This window comes from Lissotriton helveticus, chromosome 1_1, assembly GCF_964261635.1.
Source record: "Lissotriton helveticus chromosome 1_1, aLisHel1.1, whole genome shotgun sequence".
Lineage (NCBI taxonomy): Eukaryota > Metazoa > Chordata > Amphibia > Caudata > Salamandridae > Lissotriton > Lissotriton helveticus.
The window spans coordinates 1305934302-1305960924 of NC_136057.1; the positions used below are offsets into that span (position 1 = coordinate 1305934302).

A 26623-nucleotide genomic window follows, 5' to 3' on the forward strand; every position below is an offset into this window, starting at 1 on the left:
GGTGCTTGGGTCCACCTGGTTGTGACGACCCGGTGGGGTGGGCGAACCAAGGCTGGTGGTCGAGCCCGTCAGTAGGTGCGATGCCAGCAGGGCGCACAACGGCCTCCAAACGCTGGCCAGAAGCAGTAGGGGAGTCCGCGGCGGCCTGCCCTCCGTCGGGGATCGCGCAGTGACCACAACAGCTTTCTTACTCGGACAATGTCACGAATAATGTTACAAATAGTATGCACGAGTGATGGCATGGATGTTGAAGGGAACGTGGGGGTCGGCTGGCGTGGTGTGGGAGCAGTGGGGCTCTGGGACGGTGTGTGTTGGAGATGGCGTGTGGAATGGTAGTTGTGTGAGAAGGGCTGGGGCTGAGTGGGTTTGCTGTGGGGGAGGGGGGGCGCATGGCAACTGGACTGTTTCCTTATTGTTGTAGGGGTCAAGTGCGGCCACGGAATGACCTGCGGTTATGGCCTGGAGCAGGGACCGCAATCGTGGGCTGTGAGATGATGGGGAACCAGTCGAATGAAATTGTGGGGGGGATGTTTGTGCCAGTATGATTGCCGTTGGGTCACAGGAAATATGAGGTTGCCCTGATTTGAGGATGCATGAGGGGGAGAAGTTCACTGGGATATGTCAGGTCTGGCGATATCCTGGGGGATGCTTGGCGGGGGATGTGTTTCCAGTGACTGGAGCAGGGGGTATCCTGGTCAAGCTCATGGTTGGTGCCTGGGGTAAGACGGTTGGGGGGTTGAGGAGTTGGAGGTCCAGGCCATGGCGCTCTGGCGATGGGACTGTTTGGGGGAGATTGAAGGTGGGGGTCTTTTTTCAAGGGTGGCACCTGTCCAGGTCCAAGAATGGTCGGGGATTGTTACTCACTTACACTAGGACATAGGTGCAGATGGCGGATGGTCGTCCACGGGGGGCACCTCGCATAGCCGGAGTTTGGCCCGAGAACGTTCTGTGTACGGGATGCAGGCCCGGGTGGTGAATAGTTGTCCACTGCGTGTAGTGGGATCCACTCTAAAATATCCAACGCTCGAGGATGTAAGAGACGAGGTGGGGATGACCATGCAGGAGTTTTGATTCTTATCAAAGACCAAACGTTGTTCACATTGAGATCATATGATCATCTGAAGATATCATCACGCTCTAGAATGATTCTTTGTCATCTGGAACTTCTGAGGTTAAACATTCCTTAAGGATGCGGTGCAATCACATATCGAAGGGGAACAAACTTACATGCTACACAGCGTTGGGGGGCACCCTTTTATGGAACAGGAGTGGTCTACCCATCTTATTGTTTATCAAGGGATGCAAAGGACGGATGTACAAGGGGTGGATGGTCGTTCACCTCGAAAATGTGGGGGGGGGCACCTTGGGTGACCAATAGATTGTTCCGGGAACGGTTGCTTGTTTTGCTGAGTACAAGTGGTGGACGGTCATTTGCCGCGAGGGGCGGGGTAATTATCCAACGCATGAAGATATAAGAGATAAAGTGAGGATGTACATGCAGGAGTTTGATGCTTAACTAAGACCAAAGTTTGTTCACATTGGAATCATATGATCATCTGCAGATCACGTCACGCTCTAGAATGCTTCTTGGTCATTCAGGAACTTCTAAGGTTAATCATTTCTTACAGATGTGATGCCATTACATATGGAAGGGGAACAAAACTTACATGTTACACGGCGTTGGGGGGGCACCTTTCTGGACCAGGAGCGGTCACAAAACTTCATTGTTTATCGAGGAATGCAAAGGACGGATGTACAAGCGGTGGATGGTCGTTCACCTCGGAGAGGGAGGGCACCTTGGGTGACCAATAGATTGGTCCAGAAAAGTTGCTTGTTTTGCTGGGCACAGGTGCAAGTGGTGGACGGTTGTTCGCAGAGAGGGGGGCAATTGTTTCTGGGTCGAGGACTGGGCCCGACAAAAAGTTTGCATGTACATGGGACACAGGTCCAGGAGGTGACTGGTTGTTCATGGCGAGGGCGGTATCTGTCTGAGGACAGGGTTTGGCCTGCAAGATTACTGGTTCCACAGGATTCAGGCCAGGTGGTGGATGGCCGTTATCCGCGAGAGGGGGCAACTTTTTTCGGTCAAATGATTGGGCCCGGACATGTTGCTGGTTTATAGGGGCATTGGCCCAGGTGGTGGATGGTCGCTCACCGCGTTGGGGGGCGCCGGTTACGGCAGGGTGTGGCCCCATGGGATGGTTTTTGCTTACCCGGCACGCAGGTACAGGTGGGGTGATGGACTATCACGGCGTTCAGAGCATCTTTTCTTGGCGGGGTTTTTGTCCCGGGAACGTTCCTGACTTGCAGGGGACGCATGTTTAGGTGGATTGTCGTCCACCAGGTGCTGCAGAGTGGGGCAGTCTTTAGGCGCACAGGACTGAAGGGCACGTGGGCCCGCATTGGAGGGGCACCTTTCGCGATTCCCGTTTGTAACAAGAATGGTACTTTGCTGCAGGACACAGGGTGAGGTGGAGGAGGCCACTAGGAGGCCGCAGGGTCGGCTGGCAGGAGGCGAAAGGTGCGCAGGACAGTGGGGGGGAGGCAGGTAACCGCCCTACGGGGGTTCCCTGGTTGGCGGTACTTTGAAGGGGTGGGGAGTCACAAACGGGGGGATCCACCCCTCGGGTGGGGGGAGAACGGTACACAGGTGACTGATAGCGGGGCACGGGAGGCAATGAGCAATGAAGGCAAAGCAACAGAGGATGCTTGGAGGGCAAGTGTAGGTGAGAATGGGGAAAGGAAGGGGTTATCGAGTGAATGGGGAAGAGTCAAACAGGTGAGATGGTTTTGAGAAGGCAGAATGGAGAATGCCTGGGCATGGGGATGGGAACGTATATTTCTTGCATTGATGTACTGTTAATAAGTCTAAATGATTGCAACCTTGTCCTAATAAAATGGCCTTTTACGCTTCAAGTAACAGCGTGGAGTGTAGTTATTGCGCAATGGATTCACACACACCCTCCATGGGGATGGGAACGTATATTTCTTGCATTGATGTACTGTTAATAAGTCTAAATGATTGCAACCGTGTCCTAATATAATGGCCTTTTACGCTTCAAGTAATAGCGTGGAGTGTAGTTATTGCGCGATGCGGCACCCGGGGGAAGTGAAGGTCGCAGACCAGTCTTCCCCCGGGGTATTCGCGCAATAGCGGAAGGACAAGGTGGGGGGCGGGGCTAGAGGGGTCAAAGGAAGGGGTGGGATTGGGGGGCCATATAAGGTGTCAGGAGAGGAAGATTCAGCCTCTTCCTGACACCTGAGCACCACTGGGAGGTTTTAGAAAAGTTTGTCCACTCACCCACCCTACAGGTTTCAGCGAAGGACTAGGGGTGGTTTTAGGTCTGGGGCGCCAGTTTAGGGCAGGTTGAGCTGAGGCGTTACGGTACTTTGGAGGGGTGGGGAGTCACATACGGGCGGATCCACCCCTCGGGTGGTGGGAGAACGGTACACAGGTGACTGATAGCGGGGCACGGAAGGCAATGAGCAATGAAGGCAAAGTCAACAGAGGATGCTTGGAGGGAAAGTGAAGGTGAGAATGGGGAAAGGAAGGAAGTTATCAAGTGAATGGGGAAGAGTCAACCAGGTGAGATGGTTTTGAGAAGGCAGAATGAAGAATGCCTGGGTATTGGGATGGGAACGTATATTTCTTGCATTGATGTACTGTTAATAAGTCTAAATGATTGCAACCTTGTCCTAATAAAATGGCCTTTTACGCTTCAAGTAACAGCGTGGAGTGTAGTTATTGCGCAATGGATTCACACACACCCTCCCGGCCCCACAATTAATTACAGGCAAGTCACAGTGTGTTTGCACATTCAGACTCTCGCCGATCAGTATTTCGGCATGGTTCAGATGAGTCGCAGTAATGAGAAGCTTACATTGTTGTTTGCAGGGATGACGAACTTAGTGGTTTCCATCGAGTTCAGTGAGGCCACACCCATAGAATACAGTGGTGCTCGCGTAATACAAAGGTAATGAGCGGTCTGACGTTTCTACGCATGAGGTTTTCCTCGCGTACACGTTTCCGTATTTATAATACACTTATGTTGTAATTGTTCAACTTGCTCTTTCAGAACCCGAGCTATCGAGGGGCCACATTTACAAAAAACAGACAGAAGGCGTAGGAAAAAGCAGTCATTTTACAATACCAGCACACTGCGGTGATTTGGGCAGCAGTTAGAGTCTGACAAGGTTTTCAAGTCTCTTGATTTACTGTAGTCTTTGCCATTTGAGGAATAGGAATACAGTCCTCCAGAATCAGCGGATCCACTGAACGCTGAATTCAGGCACAGAAACACATTTACTGGCACTGAACATTCCTTGTAGCTTTAAACACAGTTAGGTCAGGCATTATATGATTGTTTTTTGTAATTGTAGAGTCTACGACCAGTTCAGAGTCCTGAGGAGAACCTGGAAACCATTAGGGGTTCGAAACATATTGACTTCTGGTGTTGTGCCACGAGGACGCTGCATTCTCTCACTGATTCCACAGCTCACAAACAATGCAACATTCTTTCACTGATGTCATGGATCTCAAACTATGCAGCCTTCTCTCACTAATTTCATAGATAAGAAACATTGGTGCATTTTCTCACTGATTAAATAGATCACAAACAATGCAGCATTCTCACGCTGATTCCATAGATCACAAACAATGCAGTATTCTCTCACTGGTTCCATAGAACACAAACAATGGTGAATTCATTTACTGATGTTATAGGTCAAGCCGTGAAGCATTCTTCACTGGTGTCACGGGTCCCGCTGTGCAGCAATCGCTGCGTGACATTTATTTGAGACCGTAATCTATTCACTGTTCTCTTCAGACTTCATAGAATGTATGTTGTCTGCATTGAAAGACGCTTTTATGGACGCTAAATCGCCTCTGAATAAAGTTATATTCAATTGAAAATTGACATCGTAGAATGTATATAATGAAGCATTCTCTCACTGACATCAGGGGCCATAAGCAAGGCAGCATTCATTCCATAACATGAGAGATCACAGCATATTCTTAAAGACATCCAGGATTGAACCCACGGGGCTTTCTTTCACTGATATTAACAGTAAAGCATTCTGTTACTGACGTCCTTCGGCATACAGAGTGCAGCATTCATTGCATCATTCTCTTGCTCATATCACACATCACAACCTATGCAATAATCTCTTCCTCACATCATAGATCATATATTCAATTCAGTATGTTCCCTGTGACATCATAGCTCATAAGCAGTTCACCAATAAATGTACATTCGTCTGCTGTATGTAATATGGTGTATAATTTACAGGAAATAACTATATAGATGATAATAAGACATATAGGTGCAGTCTGAGGATGCTAGCCTGTGAATGAATGAACACATGGCATCTGTGTGCATTTTATCTGAGTTGTCCTAGTCCGGGTTGGGTATAGGAGGTATTGTTTATATTAATCAATACCATTAACAAGATGCCATGAGTTTAAAGTTGGCACAGTTCAGGAAGTGCCACCACTGGTGAGCAGCCGTGGCCCGTTCAGGTAAGAGCGGTAGGGCCGGGTGAGGGGGGATTTCGTGCGACGATGACCAGGGCAAGTTAATAATTTATTTAATTTTCCCTGGTCATCGTCCTTCGAAATAACCACCCTCCCCCACCCGGCCCGATAGCCCCACCGCTCTTACTGGCAAGGGCCGCGGCTGCTGGTGAGTAGGCACCAATGTCAGGACAGAACAAATAGAAACGCAGCACAAGTCAGATAGCGCCAGAGTTGTAATGGGATTGTCCCATGCATGGTCAATGGGTGTGCACCTCTACCGTGAATGATCAGACTCTATAGCAAACTAGCATCCTGGCTTCCCGTTGCCCTGTTCAGTTCAGTTTATTTCACGTTTATTCGGACCACTGGTCCACAAACAATACATATCATTAATAAAAATTTCGTATAAAAAAACATTTCATTAACACACATAAATACATCCTAAAAACAAGTTCAATCTAAAAACCCACTATTACCTAAATTGCGGGAAAAACTAGCAAAAATTCATTAAAAAGGTATAAAACTGCCTTCGCTTTTTGCATAAATTTCCCCATGGCCACGGCCCAGTTGATACTCGAGTTTATGGTAATTCCAGGTCCAGAACCTGTTCTATCCCTTAGAGGGACACACAGAGGGTGCCCTCTATGATGGCATGGGACTACTGCCCATGACTTGGGTCATTGACCTGAATCAGCGATGCAGCATACCAATCTTTTGTGATTGACAGCGCCGAATTGACCTTTTTCTTGGTTCAGGTGGAGTGAGGTGCCTGCATCCCTGGAGTTTAAGGGAGGGGCCCCGGACACTGACACGAGAGAGCTGCCCGGAGACAGTCTAAGAGGTCCTTTTAATGGATGATTGCTGATTAGGCCGCCCTGAGCACCATCAATTGACGAATGATGGGGGAATGGAGGTAAGTCAGCGGTTTCTGTTGTTAAAGCCAGGTTTCTAGGCAAGGACTGCCTTTTGACTTCCCTGATTGCTATATCTGTGAGGGAGAGGCTTATGATTGCCAGGAGCAGATTTCCCACACTGCCTTGTTCTCATGTTTTGGGAAACTGCTGCTTGGAGCCAGCACAGTCACTATCTGCTGTGACAACCATCGCTTTGCAAAATGGTTGTGTCTGCACTACAGTGAGAAAATTTAATTCTGAAAATGAACTACCCTGTTCCTAGACTTTAGACAGTGGCTTACCATCCCCTGTATGGACAATTGGTGTAAAAGTGAGGCTGAAACCACCACACTCTGTTCCAGTTCTGAATTCTTCTTAACCAAGGAAGGGGGTGCTCCGCAGATCACTCCAAGAGTTGCTGTGATCCAGGGCTTGTGGAGGCCTGGCAGACAGTCTCCCAAAAGTGAGGGGACACAACCTGGAATCTGCAGACTTCCTGAAGAGCTGAGGTCTGTCTAGCACCTAGAGACCTTCCTGTCTCCTAGGAGGGGGACTGAGAGTGCCTGGCCCAGCAGGAAGAAAGACTGTCCAGGAGGAGAAGCGCAGCTATGTGGAGCGCCCAGAAGAGACACCTTGTGCATGAGGTGTGAGAGTCACCCGCCTATCAACTTTGGTCATATGGAGATCTACATGAAGTGACAACTCAATGCAGAGTGACAGTCTGCTGTGTGGCATTGCTGCAGCTGCCTGAGGAACCTGTAATGCTGCTGCTTCAATGAGCTGTGCACGAAGACATCAGCACTGCGGTAGCAGAGGACCCCCAGCCGCTTGGAGTTTGCAACTGCTGAAGATGGGTGACCGCTGAAAAGGCCTGCCGTGCTGCTACTTCAGTGACAGGATCTGAGAGATGTGGCCACCTCCACTACTGAGAGAGATCTGAGGGCACCCTGCAACAACTGCAGCACTGAGCTACTTTCACAGGTAATAATAATAATAATAATCCACATTTGTAAATCGCAAACCATCACCCGTTAGGGTCTCTAGGCGCTGGGGGCCGTCGGGAAGATTAAGCAAGCTATTGCCCAGAGTAACATGGTGCTGGGCTAATCTGCCGCCGGTGCCGGGGATCGAACCGTGGTCCCCAGATTCCGGAGTCAGTCACCCTGGCCGCGGCGCCACACCTCTCCCTAAACACGAGTGGTGTTGGGACATTGAGGTACTGCATCTTGTGCTAAGGGGATAGACTTCCACATTCAGAGGAGTAACCGCTGCCAGAAGTAACACTTTTGCAGGATACAAACTGAACTGACCTATGGGTTCCAGCATCTGGCAATGCTCGCTTAACCCTCTTAGTGAACTTGTAATTGTGCTGACAAACCTCTGTATGTTTAGTAGTTGGGTGGGACCTGTATCCACTTTGCTAAGACTGTAGCGGGCAGGAACTTTGGCAAGCGTGATATGAAAATGTGGTTGGTGTAGAAACTATCGACATTGTTAAAATGTTGTAGATTCCTGGAGTTGATACCCATTTCTGTGCCTAGTATTTCATTTCGCTGTGCTATTAAAGTACTTCTTTTTTTTTTTTTTACTAAGGCAAACACCGGGCTGGACGGGGCTGGACAGGACATTCATGTTTCTGATTGATGATTGGTGAGTTCTGAGTCTCTGCCCCCATACTCTCTCCCTGAAAAATCTTTGACTGCTCGCCTTTGCTACCCTGAGAGTCATGTGCGGAAAGGGGTGTCCTTGGCCCAGTTTGCAGAGCCATAGTATGAATGGCCAAAGAACACCAGTGGCTGATGACGTCAACCACGACAGATGGGTCCTGGTAGCCCCCGGATGTCTATGATACCCCCAACTGTGTCTGACAGCCATCAATGGGAGCATGGCAACGCTGGGAGGTTGTACTAGTGGCAAGATAACATCTGTAGAAAGTTATAACAATCCAGATAGTGACACCACTGCAAAGGGGCCAGCAGTGGGAAGGTGCCATCACCTACAAGTTGGCACCAGCATGAAGCTGGCATCGGCAGGAAGGAAGGAAGAAACCCATTACCTTTGCGACATGATCTTGAACGCATCCGGCAGGTAGCACTGGACGTTCTCCATCTGGAAGGGGTCGGCATCACAGATCTTGTCGTCTGTCCGTCCGTAGTTGGCATTCTCCACCATGATGACGTCGCTGCCCGGGCAGCGGAGCTCAATCGGGTAGCCCTCGCAGGCCAACTCCCTCCGCATGAGCCCAAACGGGAGGGCAGCCCGGCTCAGACCTGCAAAGGACAAAAGTGCACATTAAACTCATGCTTTGAGAGAGACAGTGCTCATTTCTGAAATAGATGGAAAATATTTACATTCAGAGCATCAATAAAGTACAACCATAGGGTAGAATTTAATAGCCACACTTACAAATCAGTGCTCAATCGCCCTCAATTTCCCTAATGAAATGGGATCCTGTCTGAATAAACAACTAGCCCATTGCATCCAACTCAAGACCATGAAGGCGATGGGCAGGGGCGGTGAGAGCTGCAGTGAACAGGGGCAGTTTCGGCAGAAGAATGAGGTTGCGTAAACTATGCCACATGGCACTGCGCATGTCACACTACGTCACCGCCAGTACTACTCTTTCAGTTATGGATGAACATCCATGTAAATCTCACCATTAATAAAACAGGGTCCCTAGATGCCAACACAGTGGCATGCTAAAAAGTTGCACCAAGTGTTTGCCTCATTGGCAGAACATGCGTTGCTGTGGTGGAAGTGGGAATCATGCTAAGTGCTGAGCGGGACCAGCAGCACGTAAGATGACACACCCTTCCATAGCATGTACGGGGAGATGCACATAAACATAAAGGTGTGCACATCCCACTGCATGCGACCACGCGGACATGGATTTGCAGGCCTGTGCCACCTCTGTTCTTGACCAATCACAGCTCTCCATGGCCCAGCGCCATTTTCTATCAGTGTATGTAATGGCTTCCAAGAGCCTGGTAAGGGATGCTAGATCACCCCCGTCCAAAACAGAGGCCCTCACGGGCTCCCGGTCCTGAGGTCGTGAATCAGCCCTCAATATTGGGCTTTCTTTGCGCGGGTGGGCTGCAGATATTTCCAGCCGCCATCTCCTCACCCATGTCTTATGCGCCTTTTCACCGTCTTCGTCGCTTGAAGACTCCCAACTGTGAAGACGTCACTCAAACCTGCCAAGTTTTATTCACAGCAATGATGGGTTTCATGCACACTTCCTCAAACTTTTATTCTGGTCAATTACCTCGCTCGAGACTCTTACAGCCGAATGAATCGTTGCAAAACGCCACGTTGGGGGTTGCACGGTTTCCCTTGAGCACAGATCAGGGAACGCAGAGCGCCTAGGTGTCACAGTGAGACAACAGTAGCTGTCGGGTGTCACTAGGGCTTAGCTCTTCTTGCTGCACAAACTGCAGTGGTTTTCAAACGCACAAGTCACAAGAATGACGTCACACCCATGATTTATTTTCCATATACGAGAAGAAGGACACACAACACAGAGTAGTTAGTTTGATAATCCCCTTTGTTCTATTAGAGCTAAACTCGAGAAAAACGAACACAACAAACCTCCGGCGCAAGCCCATTGTTACTTAAAAACTGCAACAAATATAAGCCAAACTGACATCGCCTGCAGACAAAACGGGTTCTAAAAGCAGCATTCACAAACCGAATAAAGTTTCCATTAGATCTCCGGCGTTAATGACACTCATTAACACCTTCGCCAAACGTGTTAATAAAGATTACAGAAAATAAAATCGTACACTCCAGAATTCCATTTGCTTCCTTCGGCATCATTTTAACATTTGAGAAAGCACGTCTTGCCCATGCCACCCCGAGCGAAGCTAATACTGTGTAACATAAACAAATAGGTTTCTGTGATTTACGAGGTAGTGATGCCAGCCGGGCGCTCTGGTGACATTAATAAACCCGGCTGCCTTTTGTTTTTTTGTGCTTGTGAGTTATGGAGCTAGACCAACTGGAAGTCTAGACTTCAAGCAACATAGAACATAGACACAAGAATATTCAGCAAGTTAATTACCTGGAACAAAAGTTGGGGGGACGTGAAAGTGCAGATGACCGCCATCGCTGTGAGCGGAAGTTGACTGGTTTGAGCTGAGTGATGTTCTGATAGTGGGTGTTCTCTTACAATATATATGGTAATAAAACAGGCGAATATTAGGAGCCAACAATTTCATTTTGGGGTGCTGGTGAGATTTTCTAAGTACTCAAACAAAAGGATTCTATCTAAGGATGTTTGTAATTTTTATTTTTATTTTTAATGTACAATGTGAAATAAAGTGTATGTAGCTGGTCTTTGTGGATGACAAAGACAAGCACTATGTGTTTTTAAAATACCCCTCACACACTATGATTCCCATAGTGTCATGCTTCATCATTGGGGTCTTCCCGTCCCTCTACGGGGCGGGGCGTGCTATGACCTACGGACTACGCGGGAGCACTTTTTATTTTTGAAGATAGGCTATGTGTGGTGTGACAAATGTGTAAGTGGTAGGGGGTGTAGGGATTGAAGTGTGCAATATAAAAAAGTTAAACATTTCCTGGCTAGTAGAAAAAAATATTTATTCGCTTCTCTTGCTGGAAATGTTAAAAAGGGGTTGTGGTAGGGTTATATGGTGTGCCCTACTTGGTCGACATGTTTCGTAAGCAGTCCCCTACTGCTTTACTCATCAGGACCTATATTAATCCCTACTATACTCAGGTAACTCACTTTGTGTAGTATGCCTATTTTCCTAAAATAGAATAGCAAAAATCGGCTATTCTATTTGACACCAGGGCTTGAGTTGGCCCTCAGAAAAGAAAATGTTGACCCAGTTTGGTCTATTTATCAAAATTTATCGTGCCCCATGAGTTCAGCATCAGAGGATAGTCCTTGCGGTCATTAACCGATAACGTATTCTCCTCGTTCCGCCCCTGTGCTGCTCCGTGGGATCCCATACATTTAGATAAATAGACCTAACTGGGTCAACATTTTCTTTCCTGAGGGCCAACTCAAGCGCTGGTGTCAAACAGAATAGCCGATTTTTGCTATTTTATTTTTAGGGAAATAGGCATACTACACAACCCCTTTTTAACATTTCCAGCAAGAGAAGCGAAGAATTTTTTTTTTCTACTAGCCAGGAAATTTTTAACTTTTTTATATTGCACACTTCAATCCCTACACCCCCTACCACTTACACATTTGTCACACCACACATAGCCTATCTTCAAAAATAAAAAGTGCTCCAGCGTAGTCCGTAGGTCGTAGCACGCCCCGCCCCGTAGAGCGACGGGAAGACCCCAATGATGAAGCATGACACTATGGGAATCATAGTGTGTGAGGGGTATTTTAAAAACACATAGTGCTTGTCTTTGTCATCCACAAAGACCAGCTACATACACTTTATTTCACATTGTACATTAAAAATAAAAATTACAAACACCCTTTGATAGAATCCTATTGTTTGAGTATCTAGTTCGGGAGGTTGATTCTATCACTCCTACCTCTAGTTTCCCTCTTTTGTTTATTTAAGAGATTTTCTAAGTGCCTGGCGTTTGATGTTCTGGATTATTATGAAAATTCTCGTTTATTGTCATGTAACTGGCTTCCGTCAAAACAGTCACAATTAATAATGTATATTTTCCCCTGCACAGAACTGCCCTTAAATCCCAATCCACCACAGGAGCAAACTTTTGAAGACACTCCTGTACCGAAGGGGAGGCACTTACAAACTCAAAGGTTGTGAAGCAGGGTCCTGCCAGGTTATATTACTACTGGCTAGCTGGGCAGTAACAGGAAACGCCTGCTATTGGACGGTGCTAGTTTTTGGCGCTACTTCAGCTTTACACATTCTTGTAAATATGGGGCAGCATCAAAAAGCAATGGGTGTTGCAGTGGAACGCCCTCAGCAACACCCATTGGACACCTCTTTCATTCAAAGTGATGCATGCAAAGGGGACGTATTGACAAGGCAGCATTAAGCCACAAAAAGTAGCTTAACGCCACTTTGTACATTTAGAGAAGGGCACAGTGCCACCAGAACATCACTAAAAGTGTCATTATAGTGGCACTATCCCCTTTTAAATACCCTATAGTCTCATAACCCCGTTCATTACGTGCAGTGTGACCGCTGTTATATATATTTTAGAATATCCATGCTAGCTCAGGTATGTGGGAAGCACCAGTTATTCAGTACGTAAAATAATTCTTGAGCATACCAGGGCCATCTCCAATAATGACCAGCACTACCGGGTAACTAGCACTTTGAAATGCACCACTACCGTGACAAAAAACAACTTACATTTTATGGTGTCCAACATGTCAGGGCAGATCCATGGAGTGGTGATCAAACTGCTACACTCAGGAAATGTGAATCCAAACTCATTAAGCTTAATACTAAGGGGGAGATTTACTAAGATTTTGCCTCGTGTTTGCATCACAAAAGTGATGCAAAACGGCGAAAAAATCTTTTTAACCTAATTTACTTTCCAGGGCTAAACTTGTTTAGCGCTGAAAATAACGTAAAAGTAATGCAAAGCAGCGCATATCGCTGCTTAGCATTACTTTGCGCCACAGGGGCGTGCCAATGGTTGAGCATGGGCGTTCCCATGCAATCACCCAATGTTTCTCATGCTAGACCCAATTTACTAAATACAGTAGATTGGGTTTAGCGTGAGAAAACGGTGCACTTTAAAACTAGGCGCAAGGCACTGTGCAGCACGCATACAAAGTGGGAAAAGCCTTCCCTCGTATCTAGGCATCGTATTTTGTACCGGAAGGGTACCCATCCTGTATAAACCCTATGCTAGACTCACGCATACACCCTAGCACTATGGCACCAAGGTGGTCTGTGGCGCACAGCAGCTGTAATCGGCGCAGGCGCAAGGGAAACGAGATATGGTGCTCTCCTGCTCCTTCCCTGTCGCGCAACGCAGAGAAGCCTCGCGGGAGGCTGTGCTGTGTTGCGTGGAGATTTGGTCGATCTCCCCTTAAGATCCTTCATTATCCTAACTCGGATGAGGAGTTAATTGTTCACCTGAATTGAAACGACCTTAATGTATTTCGTGTTATAAGCTGTTTAAGTAATTAATCTAATTTATTTTAGGTCAACAAACTGCAAACTGTCTTTCTTTGTACTTTGTACCAACCGTTTTTTTTTTCTATATTGTGTCTAGGGAGGAGAGGAAGGGACTCTGATCTGGTGTGCTGGGTTCAAGAGGTGGCCCCGGCCAGGGCCGCCCTACCCTTTTCTTCCAGGACACTTCGGACATATTGGGTGATATACTTGTCACTTTCACTTTTTCTACTATAATTTCATTTATGTTTGACTGTGGACTGGCTCGACCAGAGGAAGCATGAGCCTGATGCTCTGCCGATTTCCTGTGACTGGGGTCCTTACTGCCATGCATTTTAGCCCACCTGGGCTTCATTTGTGTATCTTGTCCTTTTCGATGCCTGCTGGGTGGCTCTAGGTACATGGATCCCCTGTTTCCAGAATGGTTAGGCAAAACTTGTTCGGGCATACCTATGCAATCTGATTGTCCACTGTGGGTTTGTACGCTACTGGATACTGCCTGTTTATCTGTGCCCACTCAGACTTTAAGTGGCACCTTTGCAGAGGCTTTAATGTTGCATATGGAAACTGACACTGTACACGTAGGATACACTATTCAGTTTTGTGATTTAATTCCTTTTTATTGATTCGTCCTTAATTGAGGATCAATTTATGCCTATAGTAACTGATTGTTTATTTTGCGGCGTGAGTGCTTTCAGTTGTAATTTTAGTCCTGTTGCCACTCAAAGCAAGTGCTTTTCGCTTTACATTTCCCATTGATTGCCACCTGGTACCGAGGAAACTCACCCGCAATGCTGACCGTCCAGAGGCAAAACGCGCTCATCATATTATTTGGCATATGCCATTTGTATAGGTTGACATCTTGTGCGCGTGGTAGCATGTCATTACTGTTTATATTGTATACCTTATGCAATAGGCAAAGTGAGTCTATTGCCCATTGGAATTTTATTGAACAAAGTTGTGGATATTCATACATTTTCTTTCCTTGTGGTAGTGCATTTCATGTTTTGCAAATTGTACAAATATCTTGTATCATTTATATGAATTGTAACAAGCCAGTTAACAGTCCAAGATGGCGGCATATTATCTGTATTACTATGTTGGAGCCATATGACCAGTCCGATTTTCATCCTCATTTTCACTTTGTATCAACAGTAACCAGTATATAGGGGATGTGGTTTCGCTACCACAAAGTGTGTGAGCAAGGCTGAAAAGCCGAAACACGTCGCAGGGGCTGGAGAACTCATATTAAATAATTGAACTTCATTTTGAGTGTGTGTGACTCTCTTTCGAAATCTATTAGGATTTACCGGCAGTGGGCCTCACCTGACACAATACGCCACTCCCACTTTGGCAGCATGCATTTACAGCAAACAAAATACAAATGTTAAAATGACATTATAGTTAGGTATGTGTTAGAAATAGGGGCCTCTAGTTGGCAGTGGTATGTACCCTGTCCAAGTAGGGACCATTCCTACTAGTAAGGATAAGGGAATCGCACACTTAAATAACCCTTGCTCACCCCCTTGGCAGCTTGGCAGGAGCAGACAGGCTTATCCCAGAGATAATGTGTAAAGTATTTGTACATAACACACATGGTAACACAGTAAAAATACTAGTAATGGACACCACACCAGTTTAGAAAAATAAAGTAGCTGTACCTAAACCAAACAAGACCAACACAACAAAAATACAACATATACAACTAAAACTTTGACTTTTAGAAGGTTTCAAGCAATTTTGTTTGTGAGTCCTTGGGGAGGCGATGCAACAGTTCTAGTGCACGCAGGAGAAGTGATGCATCGAATCCGGACAGTAGGGGGGAAGTGATGCGTCAATTTCCCAGGCGATTCTGGTCTGTGGGTGTTGTGCCAGAAAAACTTGGTGCACTGGTGCGATGTGTGAGAAAATCCAGGTGCTATGGGTCGATGCTGCGGCAATCCAGGAGCTGCGTCACTTTTTGTAGCAGCACATGGGTAATCTGTCGATTCTTTTAGCCGCATAGCAGGGCTCTGTGTCGAATTCGGCACGGGGGTCTCGGACTTCGGGGACCAGTGTGTTGAATTCGGCGTGCGGCGATTCCTTGGGCCGTTGGTAGGCGCTGAGTCGATTTCTTCAGCACCATGGTCTGTGAATCAGGATTTTATCCTGCCCTGTGGTGGTGTGTCGGAAAATTCAGCTGCAAGAAGAGCGAAGCGTTGATTTTTCAGATTTCTTCAGATGTGTAGATCTTTGCAGCAGGAACAACCTCCAAGGGCCCAGAACTGGATTTCACACCAGAAGGCAGGTCAGGACTCCCAGAAGTGAAGTTCAAGGATGCTGCAGGTGGAGTCTGTGTCCCCGAGGCTTCAGAACAGGAGGCAAGCACACACAAGCCCTTGGAGAAACTTCACAAGCAGGAAAACAGCAATGTCCAGTCCTTTTCTTCTCCTTGGCAGGAGCAGCAACTGCAGGCCAATCCAGCAAAGCAACACGGAGCAAAGGGGCAGTACTCCTCCTTCGGCTCTTCTTCTTGGCAGAGGATCTTCTTGATTCCAGAAGTAGTCTAAAGTTCTGGGGTTCTAAGTCTCATACTTCAACCCCTTTTGTCCTTTGAAGTCTTTGTTCAGAAAGTCTTTCTTGCTCAGTAAAACAGTTCTGTCCTCCCTGGTCCAGCCATAATACAGGGGGTGGAGAAAGTATTGTGAAGGGCAGCCACAGCCTATTCAGTGCTAGTGACCACTCCTCCCACTGCACTAGCCCCGGTTTGCTCATCAGCATATGCAGGGTACACCTCAGCTCCCTTTGTGTGAGTGTCTGGAGTGAATGCGCAGCCTGCCCTTGTCAATCTAAAATCAGACGGTGAATCCACAAGCAGGCAGAGGCACATAGGATGGTTAAAAAACTAAGGGGCCCATTAGGATGTCAGGCGGATCGCCACCGCCATGCGGGCAGTGGCGATCTGCCCGACATCCTTGTCCGCCCGTCCGCCACCCATTTCCCCCCGCCATATTACTATGGTGGGGAGACCGCGGCGGACGGAAAGACCGTCTGCCGCTTTTCCGCCCTGGTTGCCTTGCGACCGGGACGGAAAAGGTTTAATATGGTGGCGGTGTCTATCAGACACCGCCAGCCATATTAGTATGGGCTTTGGGGGATGCCTTTCTGTGGCGGCAATGCCGCCACGGAAAGGCAGGCGGTCTTCACTTTGGGGGCCCCATGCGGGCCCCCATGCTGAAGGCGAGGTGGGGGTGCACAGTGGAGAAGTGTGGCTCAGTGGTTAGAGGCGGCAGACCCGGAAGCTGAGATCGGCCGTGGACCAGGGTTCGATTCCCCGCCTCGGCGGGTCTCGGGCTCAAAAATTCCACGGACTCGACAATTCTCGCTCCGGTGCCTACTCGACTCACGGGGTCACACTCTGCGACTCTGGGCAATAGCTTGCTTAATCTCCACTACGGCCCCTCGCGGCGGGATGCCTGGCTTTCACCTTGTGGATACCCTGCCGGGGTATCTCACAGGGGAATACCAGGACGGGTTCCCTAAGCAAGCGCCTTGATACCTTCGGGTGATACGTGCGCTATATAAGTCGCAATACACATGGTGGGTACCTGTGGTACCCCCCTGCATTTGCATACACAATGCGGCAGGCACCGCGCGGTGCCTGCCGCTTTGTGTATGCAAATTCATCACATGCATTTTTAGCATTGTGCCGGGCGGTGCTGAGAGCACCGCCTGCCACAATGTTAAAAATGCAGTATGCGCCCACCACTGTGGCGGGCGCATCCTAATACCCCCCACGGGCGGTCCATTAATCCAATAGGATGGCGGGCGGACTAAGTCCGCCCGCCATCCTAATAACCCCCTAAATGCGCACTTTCTAAAAGTGTAATTTTCAAACACACAATTTAAAAAACAACTTTACTAAAAGGTGTGTTATTAAATTCTGAGTTCAAAGAGCCAAAACTCAAAATTTCTAGCTGTTTCCATTTGAAAGTTACACTTGTAAAATATTACAAAGCAGCTCCAAAAATAGCAAATGGGAGAGCTGGTCCTTGCAATAGTGAAAAATTAAATACACAGCATTTCACTATCAGGACATGTAAAACACACCAGTAAATGTCCTACTATTAACATACACTGCAACCTGCCCATGGGGGTAGCCTGGGGCTAGCTTAGGGGCGCTTTGCATATTAGAAAAGGGAAGGTTAGGGTCTGGCAAGTGGGTGCCCTTTCCAGGTTGACATGGCAGTCAGTATCTGAACCTAACTATAATGTCCATGTAACCGTTGATATTTTCTGTGAATTTTGAAGGATTTTTTACATTTCATTTCCTAACTATAACGTCCCTGGAACCTTTATCATTTTTCAGTATATATATATATATATATATATATATATATATATATATATATATATATATATATATATATATATATATATATATATATATATATATATATATATATATATATATATATATTGTGTGTAGACCTGCACAAATAGAAATGCACCCACACTGAAACTAAGTGCAGACTTGGCATCCAAAGCAGACAGCTGCGGCTCCCATGATCTCGTTTTGAATGCCATTTTATTTGAGTTCCGGTACAGAATTGAACAAAACTTACTGGAAAGGCTAAAAAGGTATTATTTGATTTAAATTGACCGTGTATATGGGGCATAACAAAAACGGGCCTGTCACTTCTAATATGAGTAACTTTTCAAATGTTAGGCAGATGCCAGGCTTGTGCATTTGCCAATCCGACCCAAGGGTGATATTGAAATGTGGAATAAATGGAAAGAAGTTTCAGTCTCGCACAAAAGCCAAAGTACGAAACACAAAAAACAAAACAATGCTTCAAGCCTCGTAAATTGAAAATGAATACAGAATGCATATATTTTTTAGCACACTAGAAATATTCTACAGGCAGTTACTGTTCTTGCTAGTTAAGAACTGCACATATATATATATATATATATATATATATATATATATATATATATATATATATATATATCTATATCTGTATGTACAATAAATATTACAAATGTAATTTGATATATCAAACTGTGGGTTATGTGTATTATTCAAGTGTTGGCTGTTACAAATAAGTTTTAGGCTATTTTCCTTGTGCTGTGTAATTCTTTTTTCTGCTATACTGTATTTATACAAGTATGTATACAACTCTGGGACACTTTTGATGTTACTGTATCACTCTGATTGCTCCATGCTTTGAGATTCTGCGCGACGACTTCATTCGCAGCGCTGCTACTCCTTAAATTGCCAAATTATTGATGCCCAAGGATTCTAAAAATATAAAGAGCACCGGAATGACCCTAAATTTTAGCAAGCTTAAAAGCTACTGCTCTCGTCGATGCCACATTAATATCACACTTTAGATGAAAATGGCGCCGCCATGTGCAAATACGCAACACGCAAGGCACTTTAAGAGCGTTAACGGCCTCAATAAACATTGATAATCCGAGCACCGAACACAATGGCGCAGCGTGTCAGCGCCTTCTTGACGGCTACTGTCGCAGTCAAGCTGGGAGGATGGTGAAGCGAAGCACCCAGAATGTTCAGAGTGTAAATGAGGGAGATTTGAAAAGTCTAATTAAAAGGCGCCGTGGCTCCCTTCAGGTACAATATGAGATTCTGTAATAGTGCAGCATGAATGAGCCAAAAAAGACAGGGACTATCGGCTCACATAAGCAGGAGACTGAATGTCTGGTTTGCCCAGGGCAACATGGCGGTGGCATGGGTCTCTTGAGCTGCCAGCCACTTGCTGCTATGTTAACCCCAGGGCACAAGTCCTAAACAATCGAAAGTGGGGGACTAACCCCCATGTGCGTGACATCACAGGGCGTGACAACAGACATGCCATCACAGGAAGTAGCATCACAACCAATGACATCACAGGAGGTGACATCACAAGAAGTGACATTAAATCATCAGAGCTCACAGATATGTTTAACAGATCTACCATGAGCACATTTGAGCGCATTACAATATTTTAAGAAATCAGATTTTGCATTGGGATTGTGCCAAAAAAGTGACACAACCCCGCCGCAAAATCTGGGACTCATCTTATTCATTTATTTTTTAAAACCCTGCCAAAAAGAAATTTGTAACAAGGAGGAATGTGGCAGTAAATCTGTTCTGCTTAATTGGTTGCAAAGTCTGCATTTTAAAATATCTTATGGGGTTAAGGCACCTGCTGCAGATATCTTTGTGTGCCAGCAAATTACAGTAATGGTAACATATCCCTGGAGGATAACGTAATTGCTGGAGAGAGCTGTGTTTTGTCTAGTCCCTTTTTCGCATCAAAATCGCCTAGAGGGTTTATATGCCTCCTGCAAAGCACATTTTGTAACACGCAGATGACAGATTTTTATTTTATGTAAATGGATAAAAAGGGTTACTGCTCCCAAGACAGAGATCCTTTTGTTACAGCTCACAAACAGTGAGCAATGAAGGACACATGAACCCTGCACCTTGTAACCCTCACTGTATTAAGTAACACATCCTATACATCGATTCACACACACATGGTGTCAATGTATAATATGTACGTGTGATGTAAAGAGCTCTGACACCCTGCATAGGGATGACTAACCCTATAAAAGAAATAGAACGAAAAAGTATTATTTAAATAGTTATTTGAATAAATACTGGGACAGGTCAAGGCATCTTACATTCTTACATTGCATGCATAAGTCTCCTAAAAAGGGACCGAAGACAGTCAAAAGCATGCCTCTCTGAAGTACCTGTAGAAAAAAAAAATCCAGTATTTGTAAAGCGCGAACAGCTAACCGAAGGCATCCCGGCACTCGGGCCGTTGGGAAGATTAAGCAAGCTATTGCCCAAGGTCACATGGTGCTGGGCTGACCTGCCGCCGGTGATCGAACCGTGAGCCCAGATTCCAGCAGCAGTCGCCCTGGCCGCGGTGCCACACCTCTTCCCTCTTGAAGTGATAAGCTCTGTGCCTTTGTTTCCCTTCCATTGCTTTTAGTTGTGAGGCTCCTGATAGCTCCCAGCCAGGATACCTGAACAAAAGGAGACCGGATGCCCCCTTAACTTCAGCCTTTGTTATGGGCCCAACTGGAATCTGATAAGCCCCCCTCTCTGCCTGGACGGTGCTGCTCGAAACGGAAGCAGACAACATGCACCTGTTGCTGAATGGGTCCCTCTGTGTCTTGGGGCAAATTCAACATATTTCTGTGGGGTCCAACTTCATGACAGAGTAGACGGCGTCCACCCTGTAAAGAGTGGGTAGACGCGGTCTACCCAAATGTACCTCGTTGACCCCATCGACAGTTGCCATGCTCTTTTGAGATGCACCACCCTCTCCTAGGTCCACTTCAGGTATGCAAATGTTGGAGTCTGTCTCCTACATATATGATGTTTGACTTCAGAGGGGGAGCATAACGCCACTGATCCACTGCCAACTTAACTAAACCATTCCTGACCAGAAGAGTGTAGGAGTCAGTGCTGAAGAAGGCCACACGGTGATGCACACTTACAACGCAACTTTTACGTCGTAATGCTGTTACAACGCAGCTATTACAACGCAGGATCCATTACATCGGATGCCATTACAACGCATGGCATTACATCGCATATGCTATTACAACGCATACCATTACATCGTAAGTATTGGTAAGTATATACATTTTTTTAATTTTATTTAATATTATATAATTGATTTAATTATTATTAATTATAAATAAAAATAAATAAAAATATTTATTTATGTTTTTAAATATTATAAATTAAATTTATTAATTTAAGTAATTTTTTAAATAAGTATGAGTATAGGAGTATATGTTTTGGTGTACTGAGGTATATGTTTTGGGGTGTTTGGGTATTTTTTGGTTTTAGGGCAGGGTTTGGGTTTTGGGGTACAGGGGTGTTTTTAGGTTACAGGGTAGGGTTTGGGTTTTGGGGTACAGGGGTGTTTTTAGGTTTCAGGGTAGGGTTTGGGTTTTGGGGTACAGGGGTGTTTTTAGGTTTCAGGGTAGGGTTTGGGTTTTGGGGTACAGGGGTGTTTTTAGGTTTCAGGGTAGGGTTTGGGTTTTGGGGTAAAGGGGTGTTTTTAGGTTTCAGGGTAGGGTTTGGGTTTTGAGGTACAGGGGTGTTTTTAGGTTTCAGGGTAGGGTTTGGGTTTTGGGGTACAGGGGTGTTTTTAGGTTTCAGGGTAGGGTTTGGGTTTTGAGGTACAGGGGTGTTTTTAGGTTTCAGGGTAGGGTTTGGGTTTTGGGGTACAGGGGTGTTTTTAGGTTTCAGGGTAGGGTTTGGGTTTTGGGGTACAGGGGTGTTTTTAGGTTTCAGGGTAGGGTTTGGGTTTTGGGGTACAGGGGTGTTTTTAGGTTTCAGGGTAGGGTTTGGGTTTTGGGGTAAAGGGGTGTTTTTAGGTTTCAGGGTAGGGTTTGGGTTTTGAGGTACAGGGGTGTTTTTAGGTTTCAGGGTAGGGTAGGGTTTGGGTTTTGGGGTACAGGGGTGTTTTTAGGTTTCAGGGTAGGGTTTGGGTTTTGAGGTACAGGGGTGTTTTTAGGTTTCAGGGTAGGGTTTGGGTTTTGGGGTACAGGGGTGTTTTTAGGTTTCAGGGTAGGGTTTGGGTTTTGGGGTACAGGGGTGTTTTTAGGTTTCAGGGTAGGGTTTGGGTTTTGGGGTACAGGGGTGTTTTTAGGGTTAAGGGTTGGGTTTGTGATTAGGGCTAAATAAATTATAGTTACCATTTATAATTTAATTAAAATATATTTATTAAATTAAATTAATTATATTATATTAATTACATTTTTAATTAAATTAATTAAATTAAAAAAATTATTTTAATTAATTTAATTTCATTACAATTTTAAACATATTTAAATTAAAATAATGTCATTATATTAATTAAATAAAATTAATTACAATTTTTATTAAAATTAAATTAAATAAATAGATTTAAATTTATTAAATTAAATTAACTACTATTTTAAAATGTATTTTAATTAAATTAAATAAATTAAATTAATTAAATTAAATTAATTACATTTTTTTTAAAAAGTATACTTACCTATACTTACGATGTAATGCCATGCGTTGTAATAGCATCTGCGATGTAATGCCATGCATTGTAATGGCATCCGATGTAATAGATCCTGCGTTGTAAAAATTCCGATGTAACGGAATGCGTTGTAATAATCCGCGATATAGTGACACCAATCCGGCCACACACATAAACGGGAATGCCCCAACGTCACAGGGGTGTGTACAATTCAAGACACACATCCCGTTCATAGGGTATGCTACACAGTGGAAAAGAAACTGGCTTGAGGAGAGAATATTTCCCACAAATCATGTTTTGATCAAAATAGTCCTTCACTGCTAAAAAAAACGTAAGACACATTTCAGATGTGAGAATATTTAGCAAATTTTGTGGGAATAAAAATATTTGCAGAGACCTAATCCAGATACACATTATTAAAAAAAACACATACACACGAGATAGCTAAATAACATGCAAAAGTTATATTGTTTGAGCAAAAAAAATAATATTATAGAGCACACATTATTTTAAACCATGCAGATAAGATAATTTAGGGTCTACAGAGAATGACCACATCAGAAAGCCCACCACTAACAGCCATACTAAAAATGAATGCCTTTCACAGCATGATCCTCCACCCCTAGTCCCCACTAAAAACAAGGGCCCAAATGGCGTTATTCATGCCCTTTTGACTGTAGTAAAATATTATGTTTAATATTCTTAATTATGGGCCCTTCCAGCCAGCCCTGTTCATGATTGGTTTGTTGTTGTTACATTCACATTTTGACTCCGCCCTCTACAGCATGCATCATGGGGCAATGGGTCACCTCGCTCCTGCCATTGGCTAACTTTGCTGTGAGTGATGGTATCCTGTTCTTAACAAGGAGCACATCTGCACACAAAGTAGTTTCCTTCAGTGTTGGGCACTTCTATAGCAGTGTGTGCTGTTTGAGGCCCAAAAATATTTTTACTGTCAGCCAATTTTGTCCTTATATATTGGAGAGGGACCGACAGCTTCGCCAACAATAACGTTTTACAAACACCAGGACAAAGCAAAAGCATTGGCAAGGCCAAAATGCTGACAGCCAACACCTGACCTATTGAATTTACCAACACATGTTTACAAAGTGCAATTAAAGTGGTCCACTCATTATTAAACATTGCGACAAGGAGGAAACACGTATATGGAAAAAAATCCCTATCGCATGATATTTATTGTGAGATTCTGATACCCTATAGGAAGCTTTGTAGGTGTCTATTTTTAGTGATGATAAATGAGGTCGAATTAGTTTGTCATGACCTCTTCAGGAATTTAAGGAAAGGATGTCTTTAATTCAAAAACAGTGACATCATAGAATGTCATTGTTTAAAGTACTTTATCTCCGCTATACAATCAACTGGAAATTCTATTTCATTATCAGGGTCAGACAACAAAATGCAGATACAAGGAAATGAAGCAGACAGCACAGAGGAACAATTCAGTGCCCCCCCCCCCCCACACTACTTGACTGATGACAGAAGCAAAGCCATCGGATTATAAGAAAGACCCTGAAGCACGTTTCTTCAGAAACACAGACCCAGAAGAGCTCCATCATCTACAGTAATTGGCAACCATCGATGCCTCTGACTCTGTCCTTATCTTCAGACATTAACAGTTCAACTTATCTCTTTGACAATCGGCAGAACTCAGACTGAGATAAACAGTGCCACCATCTTATCTTGGGAACTGATCTGCTATTGCCATTGTTCTGGTAAGTGTTGTGTGTCAATTACAGCTTGAACCACTGCCTCCATCTTACAGTCCCTAACTTTAGATCTACAATTAGATACATCTCTGAAACGTTCATTTTACATGGCTTCGCTATTTATATATTATTAAAATAACAAAGTTCCTTAAACTTTACTGGTTCTGAGAAAAATGTCAAAAATATATCTGGTGGATATGAGTAGAACCTGTTGGAGGAAGAAAGGCTTCTCCAAGTACCTCTGTTTAATATTCATTAATATTAGGCACAGTACGTAGCTGCACTCTTTCCCTTCCCCGGGTCTGTATCTGAAGCAACCATCTTTGTTAGAGTCTGGGAGCCACCACGCTATCCTATACCTCATCACCAGGCAAACGCTGAAAAGTTGACTTAAGGTTTTGCAGCACTGGAGATATCACTAGGGAATCGATCCTTCATTATTACATTTCCTCATCGAATTGCATACATATATATGGTTGCAATTAAGACTATCCACTGATAATGCTTTGTCATCTAAATTCTTCACTGAGAATGGCCTCAAACAGGGCTGCATTCTTGCCCACTTTAGTATTCTCCTTAGATATTGCCAACTTCTCATAGTCTCTTAAATCAGACCACAGTGTACTAGCAAAGTTGGGAAACAAGGGAATTTCTCACTTGGCCTATGCTCGCGATCTTGGGCTACTGTTGCAAACTCCAAAAGGACTACAATATTCATTAAATCGCCTAAATGATTTTAACTTGGAGAATGGATTAATCGCCAAGTTGTCAAAATACAAAATCATGATATTCTGAAAGAAAACCAAAACTGTACCGTGGGTCTTAAAGATGCCTTGATCGAAAGAGTTAACCAATACGAGTATCTTGGAGTTACAGTTTTGCCTAATAGCCCGCTGCCAAAGGCTATACCAGTTGTTAAAGGCCCTGACACTGAGTTTAAATCAACCATGATCACTACATCTATAATAAGATTCTTCAAACGGTTTGGAGGCAGAGCAATTACATTTTCACTAAAAGTGTTCAATATGAAGCATTTCTTTTTTACCATATAATTCACTAAATAGCACGTCAAAGCCAATCTCGATAAAACTTATATGCAGAGTGTATAAAATCTTCGGCATCTTCGCACAGCCACTTCTCATTGCATCATCAGGCTAGAGCTGAATCTAGAAACTTTAATGTCACTCCATTACAGAGCTAGCTTGAATTATTCATGTGATTGTGCAAGTGCCCCCCCCCACAACCTTAAAATCCCTAGTTTACCTCGAACTTAAGAAAACATTGTAAAAGAACATGGAACTAAATGCAGAATCATCAAAAAGGCTCTAGAAACGCACAGTCTACCTGCCTACAAGACGCTGACTAAGCTAAATCTACTGACTTGAAAATGTTTGCTGCAAAGGACAGATGGAGAATGATATGGCCATGCACCAGCAATATAAACACATAGATTTCATTTCTGAAATCGTTGCTTCCCAGACCAAGAATAGCTCGGGTCCAATTTGCCTAGTCACATCAAATTGAAATACTGAAGATTTAGACTGTTCTATATTCCCATGTATGAATTTGAGGGGAAATGGAATCAAGCTCTTAAAGGGAAGTCTGCTTTTCGACTTTGTGGACTTACAACTGAAATTCTTATGCAAATGTTATGTATTTGCCATACACTTTTGTATTTAAGAAAATACACTTGCGATCAATTTTAAACAAGTCAAAAATAAGATCCACCCTAGAGGCAGTTAGATATTGCTTTCGAATTTAAGATAATGGCACTATGACAAGACTAACACGAGGCTTATAGAGTGTTAGCCTCGTGTGTTTAGTAACTTTTAACTACTGCTTTTTCTTTTTAACATACACTTGTCCAGTACTTTTTAATCATTACTTTCTATTTTTCTATTTGTGGTGATTGTGATACATAGTATTTTTTATTGTAAACAGTGGGCTAATACATTAAAATTAATTATTATTGTTCACTAGGAAAGCACAACATTTGATAGTAATGGTTATGACAAATTCTATATGCTCCCTTTCTATCATGTTAATCCAGCAATACATTGAAGGCTCATTCATTTGCACGTACTGCTATTAAAAAAAAAACTATGAAAGAACTATGAAAAGAATGAAAAATGAAATGAACTAAAATAAATATGTTGTTAGCAGACTGTCAAATGAGTACGGTAAATTACATTAATATAGTTTTCTAAAGGGATTTTTACCCCAGTATCAAGGCACAAGACCGTTTTTATTTGTTTCACCGAATGCATGTTAAATTTACCAAAAAAACTCGATTGGGAGAGCCAAACCTGAAATAAACATACCAAATGAACCTGGCCAGTAGAGTGAAACCCCTTCGTGTTTGATGTGT

General features: G+C 44.5%; 1 protein-coding gene across 4 annotated transcripts in view; it reads right to left on the reverse strand.

Annotated features, from left to right (window-relative positions):
• ADGRL1 (adhesion G protein-coupled receptor L1) overlaps positions 1–26623 on the reverse strand; it is a 691532-nt gene that overhangs the window by 314891 nt on the left and 350018 nt on the right. For all 4 annotated transcript variants that reach the window (XM_078681457.1, XM_078681438.1, XM_078681447.1 and 1 more), the window contains exon 3: positions 8465–8678. In XM_078681457.1, the coding sequence (XP_078537583.1) occupies positions 8465–8678 (214 nt within the window). The remainder of the gene's footprint in view (positions 1–8464; positions 8679–26623) is intronic.